The 12521-nt window shown below is 44.3% G+C and overlaps 1 protein-coding gene across 3 annotated transcripts in view; it reads left to right on the top strand.

Annotated features, from left to right (window-relative positions):
• LOC110332466 (T-cell immunoglobulin and mucin domain-containing protein 2-like) overlaps positions 1–12521 on the top strand; it is a 34253-nt gene that overhangs the window by 1999 nt on the left and 19733 nt on the right. For all 3 annotated transcript variants that reach the window (XM_029546241.1, XM_029546240.1, XM_029546239.1), the window contains exons 2-3: positions 6956–7013; positions 9268–9603. In XM_029546241.1, coding sequence (XP_029402101.1) covers positions 6965–7013; positions 9268–9603 — 385 coding nt within the window. In that variant the 5' untranslated portion in view covers positions 6956–6964. The remainder of the gene's footprint in view (positions 1–6955; positions 7014–9267; positions 9604–12521) is intronic.

The raw sequence follows: 12521 nt of genomic DNA, 5'->3' as shown, positions 1-12521 counted from the left end.
AGGCCAGCCTGGTCTACAGAGTGAGTTCCAGGACAACAAGGGCTATACAGAGAAAGCCTCTCTCAAAAAATCAAAAAAAAAAAAAAAAAATCAAACCTTTTTATCATGGCCTGCTACCCTACCTATCTCTTTCCATTTGAGTGTGCACATTTGTGTGTGTGTTTGTGCATATATAACTTCAGTTATATAAAAATACAGGCTCTTCTCTAAGGTGGTGATAAAAGAGTTGATTTTGATCCAAGTTTGAGTGACCGTGGGTTTGGGACATCAAATAACCCTGAGTGACATTCCACTGTGGAAAATTTATGTGAAGTTCATTTTATTCTACAATTATTATTTGTGTGTGTGTGTGTGTGTGTGTGTGTGCACGCGCGCGCGCGCGTGTGCTGCAATAGCATCTTACTATGTAGATCCAGCTGCCCGAGAACCTACTATGCAGATCAGACTGCCCTGGAACTCAGAGAACTGCATAACCTCATTCCTTCCTAGTTCTGGGAACGAAGGCATGTGCTGCACCGTAACTGACTCTTTCTGTTGCAATCACTATTTTGTGTGTGTTTGCAAAAGATGGAAACAGGGTCTCTCTGCCACTGGCCTCTAACTCCAGTCATCCACACCCATTTCCCCATGTTTTATTTAGAGAAGTTGCTCGGGTAGCTTAGGCAGGCCTGAAGCCCACGATCCTCCAGCCCCAGCCTCCTGAGAAGCTGGGGTTAGAGCCTGTGCTACCAGGTCAAACACGGACTTTGACTGTCCCAGAAATGATAGTGAAGGATCAGTGTTTGTACAAAGCACAGAGGGAGGGCTGGGTGTGTTGGGTCATGCCTGTAATCCCAGCCTTCTGAGGCAGGAGGATCTCTATTTGTGAGAGACCAACCTGAGATTGAAAGCATTCCAGATCAGCCCTTCCAAAATAAATGAATAAATCAACCAACCAACCACACTGGTGTGCCATGAGGTGAGAGCTACATCGAAGCAAAGAAATTTCGGTCATGATATGGCCCAGCCTCAGAGCAGATGAAGCTAGCTGAAGCCAACCCAGGCTACATTTCAAGTTTCATTTAATAGTCAAGAAGTTGTTAGAAGCCAATCTCAGTAGCTAATGGCTATTCAACGATCTAAGATACCGAGATAGCTTTGGCTCTGCCGGTCAGTATTCTATCCCTCCACAATCAGCAAGTTCTTCTACTCAGTCAAGGTCAAACAGCCTTAGGGATCTTGAGTCATGTCCAGCTGCTTAGACATCAGCTGCTTAGACATCAACTGCTTAGTATAGTGACAATTTTGGAATTTGTGTTTCTTTAAGAAAAAACACACACAAAAATATCATAAGAAAATGCTTTATGCTTTTGTTTGGTTTGGTTTTTTTAAACAGGGTTTCTCTATACTTGCCCTGGAACTCACTTTGTAGACCAGGCTGGCCTTGAACTCAGAGATCCACCTACCTCACAAATGCTGGGATTTAAGGTGTGTGCCACGAAACCTGGCCAGTTTAATTCCAGGTGTGGGGCTATCAGGCTGCCTGAGACTGGCCTCAACATGCCTATGACTTGCCTCCTGCTCTAACAGAGGCATGGTTTTGCCAGCTGCAGGTTCTGTGATTGTGTGACATTTGGAATTCTGGGAACATTCCATATGGTATATGAAAACTAGAGTCCAGATTGAGGGGTAGTGGGGGATAAAGGGTGGAAGGAAGAATTACAAAGTAGCAAAGATAGGCTTCAGATCCCAGCACCTTAAAAGTCTTCTGGGTTTCCAGCCATCACCTTGTCTTCTTCCTTACATTCATTTCCACTGATGTCTCCAACCTGGGAAGGACACTGGCCATGCAGTTGCAAGGTCACCAGGACCAAGTTAATGCTGCCAGTTCCTCTGCTTTCGTCTGACCTGACTTTCAGGACCCCCTTGTCTTTATGCTCCTCTTTCAACTTGGGCTGCTCTGGCTGTGTGTAGGCAACTCTTTTCTGTTGCCTATTCATAAAACGCCATCCCCAGAACACCCCAGGGCCTTGGCACACACACACACACACACACACACACACACACACATGCGTGTACACCTCAGCAAAAGCATTCCTCCCACAGCACAGCTTCCAGCAGAGTACCGAAGTCAAGCTTCCGACTTTCAAAGACCATTTATAAGTCAGTTCTTCCCAAGCTGCATCTTTAACCTAGACCTTCCTTCTTTATGTGGTTCCAAAGATATCTCCCACTCAATAGGAAAAAGAGCCTCTAACATCTCTCCGAACCCTGTGGAGGGAGGAGCTTTTTCCTCCACTGCTGATAGCCCCTCCCCTCATGCACAGCCCAGGCCTGAGTAACTCATCCTCTGCAGACAGACAGCCTACAGGAAGCCCACTGTGCTCTGCCTTCTGAGCCCACAGACTGAGAGTCTGTGATTCCTTCATTGTCTCTTCCACAGTGAACTCTCACTGCAAAGACTCTAAGGTGTCCTTGCTTGTCAGCCTAGCAGTCACAGCTGTCCTCAGAGGGCACCAGCTCCTGGGACAACCACATCCAACCAGTGACTCTCTGTGTCCTCGGGGATAAGAGAGTCCTCACAAAGTGGCTCCTGAGGCCTGTCCCTACCCTTCCCAGGTCTTCTCCATGGCTGTTCCTCACTGTCCCAGCTGCCCTGCCATCCCCCCTGTCACAGGCACTCCCCTGCATCTGAAACTTTGCCCCCTCTCTCTCCTCCCCTCACAGCCCTTTCTGGTTGGCTAACCCTCTTCAGCCTTGCTCAGATACCTTCTGTGTGACAGTGGTAGAAAGACATCTAAGGCTGACAGTGCAGGGTAAGAGGCACCCATCCCCCCAGCACTGCNGCCCAAGCCCCCTGAGCTTGCTGGATGCTTTCTTTGTCTTTTCCCGACTCTGATCACTNGTCCATCCAGCATGGTTAGGAGAACTCTCTGCAGACTTATGCCATGACTGACTGGGCATGGACCCTCTATCCTCTCTTACGTATATAGTGAGTTAAATGTTTATACATTTTTCTTAATGTATTGATTTCTCACAAAGACACAACCTGCTTGAGACCCGGTCTTTGATTCATTGGTATATACAAAATTCATACAATCATAGATAATATACTGTAGCTATATAATAAATGTGAAATGAGCAAAATTTTAATATGATAGTAGGTTTGATAGAGCAAACATGATTACTTTATAAATTTATTTTTCTGGTTTCTTAATCGTTTAAAATTCTATGCATATATGTGTGACTGTGTGCTCGTGTGCATATAAATGCAGAAGCCTTCTCAACTGCCAGATTCTCTGGAACTAGAGCTAAGGGTGATGCAAGTCACCTGAGGCTGGGGCGGGGAGCCACACTCAGGTCCACTGCAGGGGTAGTAGCCCCTCTTTACTGCTGAGTCCTCTTCAGCCCCATGTTGGCATTTTTAGTGTGAGTGGTAAGTTAAGGGGAATGGCGGGCTTACACAGCAGCCAGGGCTGGCAGGCAGATGACTATGGGACATAAAGAGACCACTCAGGAAGGGGTTTCAGGATTCTGGTTATAGATGGAGAGACCTAGCAGAAGCTCATGGAATTAGGGTACAATGGAGTGCATGCAGTGAGTACCTAGTAGTATAGGGGTAGCATCGGGGTATGGCCTTGGGGGAGAGTAAGGGAGTTCAAGCCAGTGCACTATTCCAGAGAGGGCTGCAGTAAGCAAGAACAGAGACTCAATTGAGTGTGTGCTTTGGCAGGATGTTGTCCCCACTTTTCCACGAATACACGAATAAGCTTTTTAGTGAGGTTCTGGGAATTCAGTGATGGTCACTGAATCCTGTCACCTGAAAGTGCTGCCCTGTGGGTGGTGAGTAACCTTCATGGGATGTCAAAGTTGACCCTAAAATGCAGTGACTCAGGAAGACCACAAAACTCATGTTGACCAAGAAAAATTCCATCACCTAAGGAGAAGGCACAATAAGACATTCCACTGTACTCTGTCCTCTGCAAATGACAGGGATCAGTGTCTGGTCTTGTGGGAACCCATGGGCTAGTGTGGGGAGCTTTAACCCTGAGGATTTGGTTATTGGATGCCTCTACTCCTCAGCTCCCACCTTCTTCACATCCTCACTGCTGATGCAATCTGCCCCTCACCTGTTCTTCTTCGGCTCTCAGCATGTCCTGTCATTTGCTTTGGTTTTGGTTCTTTATTTTTTTATTTTTACCTCTTGTAGCCCAGGCTAGCACAAGCATTGATAATCCTCCTTTCAGCCTCTCCTATGCTAGGATTGCAGAAGTTTGCCACCAGGCCTTTTATAGTTTGCTCTTCACTTTATTGATAGTTACTCTATAGTGTTGGCTAGCTTGGTACTTAGTAGGTAGTCCAGGCTGCCCTTAAGCTCATGGCAACCCTCCAGCCTCAGCTTTATGAGTACTGTGCACACAGATAGGAGCCATCATCCCCAAATCTCACTCGTTTTAAATCAAAGCTGATACAGGGAGAATGTCTGAGACATTTAACCCAGGGTCAGGAAAAAGAAAAAGTAAAGGCTGTGTGGGTTAAGGAAAAAGCGTAAGACAAATGCCATCTGGAAAAGACATGAAGTGATGAGTTGGGAAGGAAGCTCTCCTGGCTTTGGGGCAGGTGGTTATGACCAAGGCAGGGACCAGATAAGTGAGAATTTATAAAATCCTCTGGGCAAGAAATTGGGATCCCTTGAGAGAGCTATGAGCTAGGGTTGTCAGTGGGACATGTCCTGGTCTGATTATACATTTACAATCGGTCTCATTGTTTGTGACTTTATTTGTTAGCTGTTCACTTACCCATTCGTGTAAGATGCTTGCACAATTCTGGATATTTTACACTCCTGTTGGTGTGACTCACACTCCTCCATCCTCAGATTATTAGTTATAACTGCATTGAAATAAAAATCTGTTCAAAAATCCTTCTGTTTGACATTGATGTTTGGTAGCCTTAGGCTGTAGTACAACTAGAATGGAAACGTTTTGTCGTCCAAATGAATAAGATGTGTGTCAATTCTGTGTGAGACACTTTAGCATTTATTCCCCTGTCTTTTGACAATGCAGAATGGAGCCAGCCCTTGAGCCCATGAGATGGTTCAGCAGATAAAGGCACTTGCCACCAATCCTTAGTTCAACCCCCAAGGCCTGTAAGGAGAAGGCCAGAACCTCCTCCACATGGCTGTCCTCGGACCACATGTATGCCCTGGCAAAACTATTCACATGTAATCTTTAAAAATCATAAAAAATAGATCCCTTATTCCAAACTCACTGAGATCTGTCTGCCTCTGCTTCCATAGAGTGGAATTAATGGCATAGCCACCACCTAGCCACTCAAAATCTCTTCTACAGACTTCAGATCTTCTAAAAGTCTTAGCTTCAGGGTGGGAGGAAGCTAGCTGTGTGAAAATGTAACAGTACATGTCAGAAGTTTTTCTGACTGTCACAGGATGTTAGGTGACATACAGGGGTTGGTAGCAAATGACTACTGAGAAGACATTTGAGAAGTAATGTTTGTTATGGCTCTTGAAACACAGAGTTCTATCTCCCTCCACCATCTCCCTGCAGTATCTTCACAGGGCTGGCTTCAACAGGAACCACAACTCAAAGTCTGATCTTTGGGATGGACTCAAGTGTTCCTCTCAAACATGTAAATACAAAAGTAAAAGGAGTCCAAGCAACCAGCAAGAGGCTTACAGCACGGTAGATCTCCCCTAGTTACTCAGTTGAATTACAGAAGGCGAGAAGGTTACCTTTGGGAACGTACAGAGCCATTCACCATCAATGTCTGTTCTGCTCAATTTATGAGAGAATGGGCCCTGTGAGACACCTCAGTGAGAGTTATTTCATGCCAAATGGTAGCCAACTCTGAGAGACAATGAATGCCCCTTTCCATGACCCTACCTACCTTAATAGAACCCTTCAAGGGACAGAATGGTTGGTACCATTTTATGACTATTATTTGTATATGTAAAAGTAACATAGTTATGTTTCATGGGCTTTCTACATTCTAAAATTATCTAATGTCCATGAACATTCTCAGTGTTTGCCTACCAGTTCCCAGTGCTGGTTTTCTGATCGCCTCTTCAGTGCAGAGTCTGTTACTATGATTGGTGCAGGACCCCAGGCCAGGATGCTAAGCTTATGGTGGCCTCATGATAGCTAGGGCTATCTTTAAGACTGGTAAAAGCCTCCTTTCCTCTCTGACAGGAAGTCAGAGAATCTTCTGGCCAGAATGGAGTTAATGAAGTACTAGGCAGGCTTACTCATGTTTTCATGGTTTAGCAATTAAGAACCAGAAGCTGAAATCTAGAATTTGGAATATGAAGACATGTAGCATTCTCCGTAAATGGGCTTAAAAGTAGCTGCCCTGGGGTTCCTTGAGTATTTGGTGCCTGTCGGTAAATAGCTCAGGGTCTCCTTCACAGCAGATGCTCCAAGAAGCTGAGCAAACATTAGTGCGATTTTACCTAAGAAGAACACTAGCTGTGAGGGCTCTATGGATCTAAAGTTTGGATCTGTAGCCAGTGCTTTTCTAGGTGTCTCTAGACATCCCTCAGGAAGTTGTGATCTCAGTCACCATGTGTGTCTGCATTCTAGCTCAGTCCATCTTGTGTTTAAAGTAGTTGATGTTAAGGGACCAACCAGTATGGCTCTGAGCAGAAACAGTACCATCTATGTCCTCTGAGGGCAAGTGTGTCTTTGCCATTAGAAGGCTGGCCTTGGCTTAGAGTTCTACCCAGAGAACACAGTCTAATGTCTGCCCTCAGTTTTCTCTGTCTGCTGCCTTATTTGTGTCCTGGCTAGAAGTCATTTGGATGGCTCTGTGTCAGGAAGGACCAGGAAGGAAGAGTGTGTTTGGGAGGACAGGGTACCCTAGCAGAGAGGCCTGTGGGATTCATACAGTCAGGGTGAAGCCCTGATCAGACATAGTGTGCTGATGCCACAGCTAACCNGAGTGTCTTGTCACTGTCCTTCAGGTCAGTACCATGAATCAGCTTCAAGTCTTCATTTCNGGCCTCATACTGCTTCTCCCAGGTAAGNGAGTCCATGGGCTGGGGGTGCTGAGAAGTCTAGAGGTGGCAGGAGAGATGACAAACCTCGTGCTTGTTTGATCATGGGTTATGTAATGAGCAGAGAACCTGGGTAAACTGTAGGTCCAAAGAACTCCCTTAACATGTATGGATTTCAAAACTGAAGGTTAAATAAACATGATCCACAAGAACATGTAATGCAAGGGGTGCATGCATGTGATGGACAAGCAAGCATGAGTACACATGCATGCATGTGTTTGAGAAGTATTATGGAGTACACATGACTGTATGTTATTGTCAAAGATTAATAAAAAAAAAAATCACCATGCTTTCCAAGTAAGAGGCTAGTCAAAGTCAGCCTTCATCACATCTCTTTGTGCCTTTTTATTTATTTACACATTATGGCACTTTAAAAATATTCTAATTCAAAACATTTCATTAACAGGGCAAAAGAAGGAAGAATACAATTGCCTTTGACACAGGGGCTATGTTAGTCCAGGTTAGCCTCAGACTCCATAGGTAGCTGAGGATCATTTCAAACTTTTGATCCCCCTGCCTCTAACTCCTAAGAGCTTAGATAACTCATGCAAAATACAATATATTTTTATGACTTAATTAAAATAGCATATATTTGTGATTCTACGAAAGGCACTTGGTAAAATTAAGTAACGAGTGTCCAACAAGAAATTTCGTCATTTTACACAACAAGGAAAGTACTTTCTCAGGTCATGGAGAAGCTCAGACCCTAGTCTTCCATATCAATGATCAGTGAGTCTCACACAGTTCATTGTTTTGTAATTTTATTGCTTATTTGTTTCTCTCTGTGCTGGGAATCTAACACAGGAGCTAGCCTAGGATAGCCAAGCACTGTATCATTGAGCTACATCGTAGGCCCACAGAACTGTTTTAAAGGCCACCTTGGAAGCTATTGGAATTAGGAATTTTATTTCATCATTTCCATAAGAATTATAGTTAATTATTTCAGTTTTCAAAACTGCATCATTAAGTGATTGGCTGCATATTCTGTAATTATGTAGCCTTTCTTTACAGGTGTGTATTGTTCTTTACAGGTGCGTATTGTTTGATTTCTGGGGATGTCACCAACATATAAGGAGAGATCACCACTTAGGGGGAATAATTTGTTTTATTTTTATTTTTATTTTTTTGCAAATGGCCAATCATAAGATCCAGAACAAGCCTCAGCCGGTCCTGATAGTGTCCTAAAATCCTTTCTGATAATTCTCTTTGAAGTTACTAAAGTTATGTTATGAAGCCATTGATGCTATATAAACAAGGCCTTGGCTCTGCTCTTTGATTAGAAGATGTGAGGGTGGGGCTCAGTGATTTTTCTAGACTTTAGCACTGTGGGGGAGGGGAGGGGATGGTTTCAGACAGGGTCTCCAAAGCTTAGGCCTGTCTTAAACTCATTGGTTAGGTGAAGCTCGCCCTGGAATTCTCATCTTCTGCCTCCACCTCCCAGGTTCTGGGAATAAAAGGGAGTTTTGGGTACACAAGCATTACTCATGTGCCCAGCTTCTGAAATAAAGAGATTTAAATGTATAACAATGAAACGTTTGAGCTGCTGTCTGTGGCCCATGCTTATCACCCAGCACTCCTGAGTCAGGTGGGAGGATTTTGATCTTAAACCAGATGAGGAGTTTGGCAAGACCCCGTGTCCAAAAGAAACACACAACACACTGAAGAACAAAAAGATGAAATGAAGCAGGGTGAATATTATCCCACAGAATACATTGTTTTGTTTACAGATGCATCTATCAAGTAATCACACCAAGGAAGACTATGCCAGTAGAAAAAAATGTTTAGAGACTTCAAAGTCAAGCCGTAAAAATGGGTCTTTAATATAGGATATGGGAGGTAGAGGCAGCAGGAGATCTGGGAGTTTGAAAATCAGCCTGATTTCTGCTGCAAGTTCCAGGCCAGCCAAGGCTACAAAGTGAGGCCCTGTCTGAAAAGACAAAGTAAGAACAAAACTTGTAATTACAAAAGAATTACAAAAGTTGTAATTCTCTGTATGTCCCCAACAAACACAAAGGAACACGCGCGCACGCACCCACAAGCACACACAAACACCAATGATAAGCAAGGGTGGAGCTGTTCAGCACTTCTCTTTCGGAAGTTCAATTCCACTTGGCTCTCCCACCCCAGACTTTTTCTGAAATGAATTAAAAACAAAAGTTAGGGGAAATGTTGAATATTAACTATTCCTTTCTTTTCCCTTTCCTTTTTAAAAATCACAGGTCCTGTGGATTCTTATACAGCAGTGCAGGGGCTGGCGGGTCACCCTGTCACACTTCCGTGTATTTATTCAACACACCTTGGTGGAATTGTTCCTGCGTGTTGGGGCCTAGGAGAATGCCGCTATTCTTATTGTATAAGGTCACTTATCTGGACCAATGGATATAAGGTCACACATCAGAGGAACAGTCGATACCAGCTAAAGGGGAATATTTCAGAAGGAAATGTGTCCTTGACCATAGAGAACACTGTTGTGAGTGATGGTGGACCCTATTGCTGTGTAGTGGAGATACCTGGAGCGTTCTATTTTGTGGACTATTTGTTGGAAGTTAAACCAGGTAAATTTTCTTTGTTTATTTCTTGCAAGTGAAGTGAGTCCTCTAGTCTGTAATTACACCTGAGGACATTAAAACACCCTTTCTCAACTGTGTAAACCTGTCACCTTGAAGCAGGCAACGCAGGGTGCTGCTGTGCAGATGAGCTGCCTTCAACAGTGGTCAGCTGACCTTCTGAGCACAGGCCACAGGTATAAGTGGGGAGCTACTCTCTTCCCTGCCCTGCCTTAGGTTTTGTTTTTGTTTTTATTTTAAGATTTATCTATTTATTTTGTATATATGAGTACACTGTGGCTATACAGATGGTTGTGAGCCTTCATGTGGTTGTTGGGAATTGAATTTAGGACCTCTGCTTGCTCTGGTTGGCCCCGCTCGCTCAGTCCCTGCTTGCTCTAGTCCAAAGATTTATTTATTATTATACATAAGTACACTGTAGCTGTCTTCAGACACACCAGAAGAGGGAGTCAGCTCTCATTATGGCTGGTTGTGAGCCACCATGTGGTTGCTGGGATTTGTACTTAGGACCTCTGGAAGAGCAGTCAATGTTCTTACCTGCTGAGCCATCTTGCTAGTCCCTATCTTAGGTTTCTGAAGTATGTCTCACATCATATCACAAAACCTGTTATTAAAGAAATTGAAATGTCCTGACAGAACAGTGTTTCCCTCCAACTCCTGCTCACTGGTCATTTGCCAGTGTATTAGCTGATGGACAGCAGTGACGAGCCTATAAAAGACCCTGACACACAATTTTCTCCGATGAACTTTATTAGAATGAGGAAGCCTCAAGGCCACGAGTTGGGAAGGAGAACATGAGACAGAAACAACACACTCACACTCACTGTATGAGTCCATATTGCGACACACTCACACTCACTGTATGAGTCCATATTGTGACACACTCACACTCACTGTATGAGTCCATATTGTGACACACTCACACTCACTGTATGAGTCCATATTGTGACACACTCACACTCACTGTACGAGTCCATATTGCGACACATTCACACTCATTGTATGAGTTCATATCGTGACACACTCACACTCACTGTATGAGTCCATATCGTGAAACACTCACACTCACTGTGTGAGTCCACATTGCAACACATTCACACTCACTGTATGAGTTCATATCACAACACACTCACACTCACTGTATGAGTCCATATCGAGACACACTCACACTCACTGTATGAGTCCATATCACAACACACTCACACTCACTGTATGAGTCCATATCTCAACAGGATATGAGGAGGCTGAGAGGGAAGGGAGGCTTCTCTGTAAAACCTGGAGAGGAGCTTCACTAAGAGCACGAATGAGTGCGTGCTAGGGAGGAAGAGAGAGAGATGAAAGGCAGGGCAGGCCGAGCATCCTCTTCAGACAACAGCCTTCACAATGACCTCAGCAGCCCTCCTGAGGACCTGAGCCCAACCCCCAGAGCGCAGGGCAAGTCTGACTTTATAGCCTTTCAGTCATGGAAGTGAGCATCCTGTCGTATGAGTTAGTTCACCATAGCACAAGTGACAGAGGACAGAGCAGCCAGGTCTTGGTTAGGTCCATAAATCGGGGGACACAGAACAGCTTAACTGTGTCTCAGAGAGCAGCAGAGGTGTGGCTTCATCTTCTCAGAGTGGTGGGATCTGGTCTAAAGGGCAAGCCCGTGGGACTTACTACATTCTCTCTCTCTCTCTCTCTCTCTCTCTCTCTCTCTCTCTCTCTCTCTCTCTCTCTGTCTCTCTCTCTCTTGTTGTTTTGTTATTTGAGACAGGTTTTCTCTGCGTAGCCCAGGATCTTGCTCTGTAGACCAGACTAGCCTCAAACACACAGAGATCTGCCTGCCTCTGCCTCTTGAATGCTGGGATTAAAGGCATGTGCCACCACCTCTGGGCTTTATATTGTCCTTCCTGTTGTAGACATCCTTATTTTCTTGCACTGACTCAAAGAGTGGGTTTTAAGGACTTCCTGGCTTCTGGTATTGTTCCTCTTCTCCTCTTACTTAGGGTTTACACTGACAATAGGAATCAGTGCTAACCTCTATATATAACTTTTCATTAAGAACATTATTCTGTAGTTTCTCTGCTTCTAGTTTTATAATTCATTCATCTATTTGTCTTTTGTGTTTAATTTAATTTTTAAAACTGTATTTATTATTGTGTGTGTATGTTCATATGGTACGTAGCAGGTATACATACCATGATGAATTTGTCAGAGGACAAACATGTGGAAAGAGTATCTCTTTATACCTCTCTGTAAGTTCTAGGGAGTGGCCAGGCTCGCAAGTGAAGTGCCTCTACCTACAGACTGCTTTTTCTGGCTGCCTAGCAATACTGCCTTGGAGACAACTTAGGGAAGCCAGAAGAAGCCGGTCATAGAGTGTGCAAAAAATGACATAAGAGCATTGGGGACAAGGCAACAAAGTTCTGAGCATCATTTCATAGCTCTGAAACTATATTACTTACCTGACTGAAGTTCAGTGACCCACATAAGAATAAACTCATATTCATCACACATACACATATTACAAGCAAACACATAGACTTAAATCTGTAAAAAAGAGTGTCGTAGGGAATGTAGAAATTTGTCTAGCATCCCTGAAGCCTTAGGTTCTGTATCTGGAACTCCAAACAAAACAATAACAAAGTAGGGGCTGAGCCTGGGAATTGTAAACAAAATTATAGAAAAAATTTGTAGCTTGGGAAGGTACTTGTCTGAAAGATCCCCGAAGGGAGCCCCCTGCTCCAGTCTCGGGAAGGACGAGCACCCAGTAGGACGCTGAGACCGACTTGCTGTAAACACACGAGGAAGTTTATTGAAGACAGGACAAGACAAGAGCTCAGGCCAGCATGCTGGGGTCGAAACTCATACGCCACGCAGGGGTAGAGGAGTTCGACCCCGACCTGAATTTTTACAGAGCTTAT

Source organism: Mus pahari, chromosome 14 (genome assembly GCF_900095145.1).
Source record: "Mus pahari chromosome 14, PAHARI_EIJ_v1.1, whole genome shotgun sequence".
Taxonomy (NCBI): domain Eukaryota; kingdom Metazoa; phylum Chordata; class Mammalia; order Rodentia; family Muridae; genus Mus; species Mus pahari.
Note: the sequence above shows the minus strand (reverse complement) of the source record. Positions and strands in the feature narration are given on the sequence as shown.